The sequence below is a fragment of the Austrofundulus limnaeus genome, unplaced genomic scaffold, assembly GCF_001266775.1.
Source record: "Austrofundulus limnaeus strain Quisiro unplaced genomic scaffold, Austrofundulus_limnaeus-1.0 Scaffold10608, whole genome shotgun sequence".
NCBI classification, from domain to species: Eukaryota; Metazoa; Chordata; class Actinopteri; order Cyprinodontiformes; family Rivulidae; genus Austrofundulus; species Austrofundulus limnaeus.
In genome coordinates, this window is record NW_013963010.1 from 1 (window position 1) to 583 (window position 583).

A 583-nucleotide genomic window follows, 5' to 3' on the forward strand; every position below is an offset into this window, starting at 1 on the left:
ACATTATTTTTGTTTTTTATACATGTTTGAAATAAACTTGAACTATTTACAGATCCATTTATCCAAACATTGTAAATTTATTTCGTGTCCATGTTTAACCACAGAGTCAAGAGTTTCTGCAGATTAAAGGGAAAATATTTGATTAATTATAAATCTGCAGTTTACTGGATTTAAATCTGACTTGAGGGGACAGAAAAGACCAGTTCAGACTTCTCTTACGTTGTTGGCGAAGATCCGGAGGTCCAGAGTGACGGCGAACATGACGGGCAGAGCCCTGAAAACACAAACACATCATTGACAGGGTCACGCAGTAAAATCAGAACCAAGCAGAACCAAACAGAACTAACTCACCAGTTCTCCTCTTTGTGGGACTGGAAGGCCCTCAGGAAGGACGTGAGAGGTCAAGGATCAGACTGGAAATAATCATCATCATTCTTCATCTTCTTATATTATTATTATTATTTTGTGTTTTCATTGTTTCACAGGTTTTTAAAGGATATTGAACGACAAGCGTCTGGAACTTGTAGGCTTCAACAAAGTCATGATTGGCCACGGCGTACGTACACCTGAAAAACACACACAC

General features: G+C 38.6%; 1 protein-coding gene across 1 annotated transcript; it reads right to left on the reverse strand.

The window, feature by feature from the left end:
* Nucleotides 1–219: 219 nt before the first annotated feature.
* Nucleotides 220–566, reverse strand: LOC106512702 (PCI domain-containing protein 2; the record flags this gene model as incomplete). The annotated part of the gene is given in 3 exon segments (XM_014001263.1): nucleotides 220–274; nucleotides 352–393; nucleotides 501–566. Coding segments are annotated over 3 exon segments (163 nt in total), but the record flags the coding sequence as incomplete, so codon positions are not given.
* Between the last annotated feature and the right edge of the window lie 17 nt (nucleotides 567–583).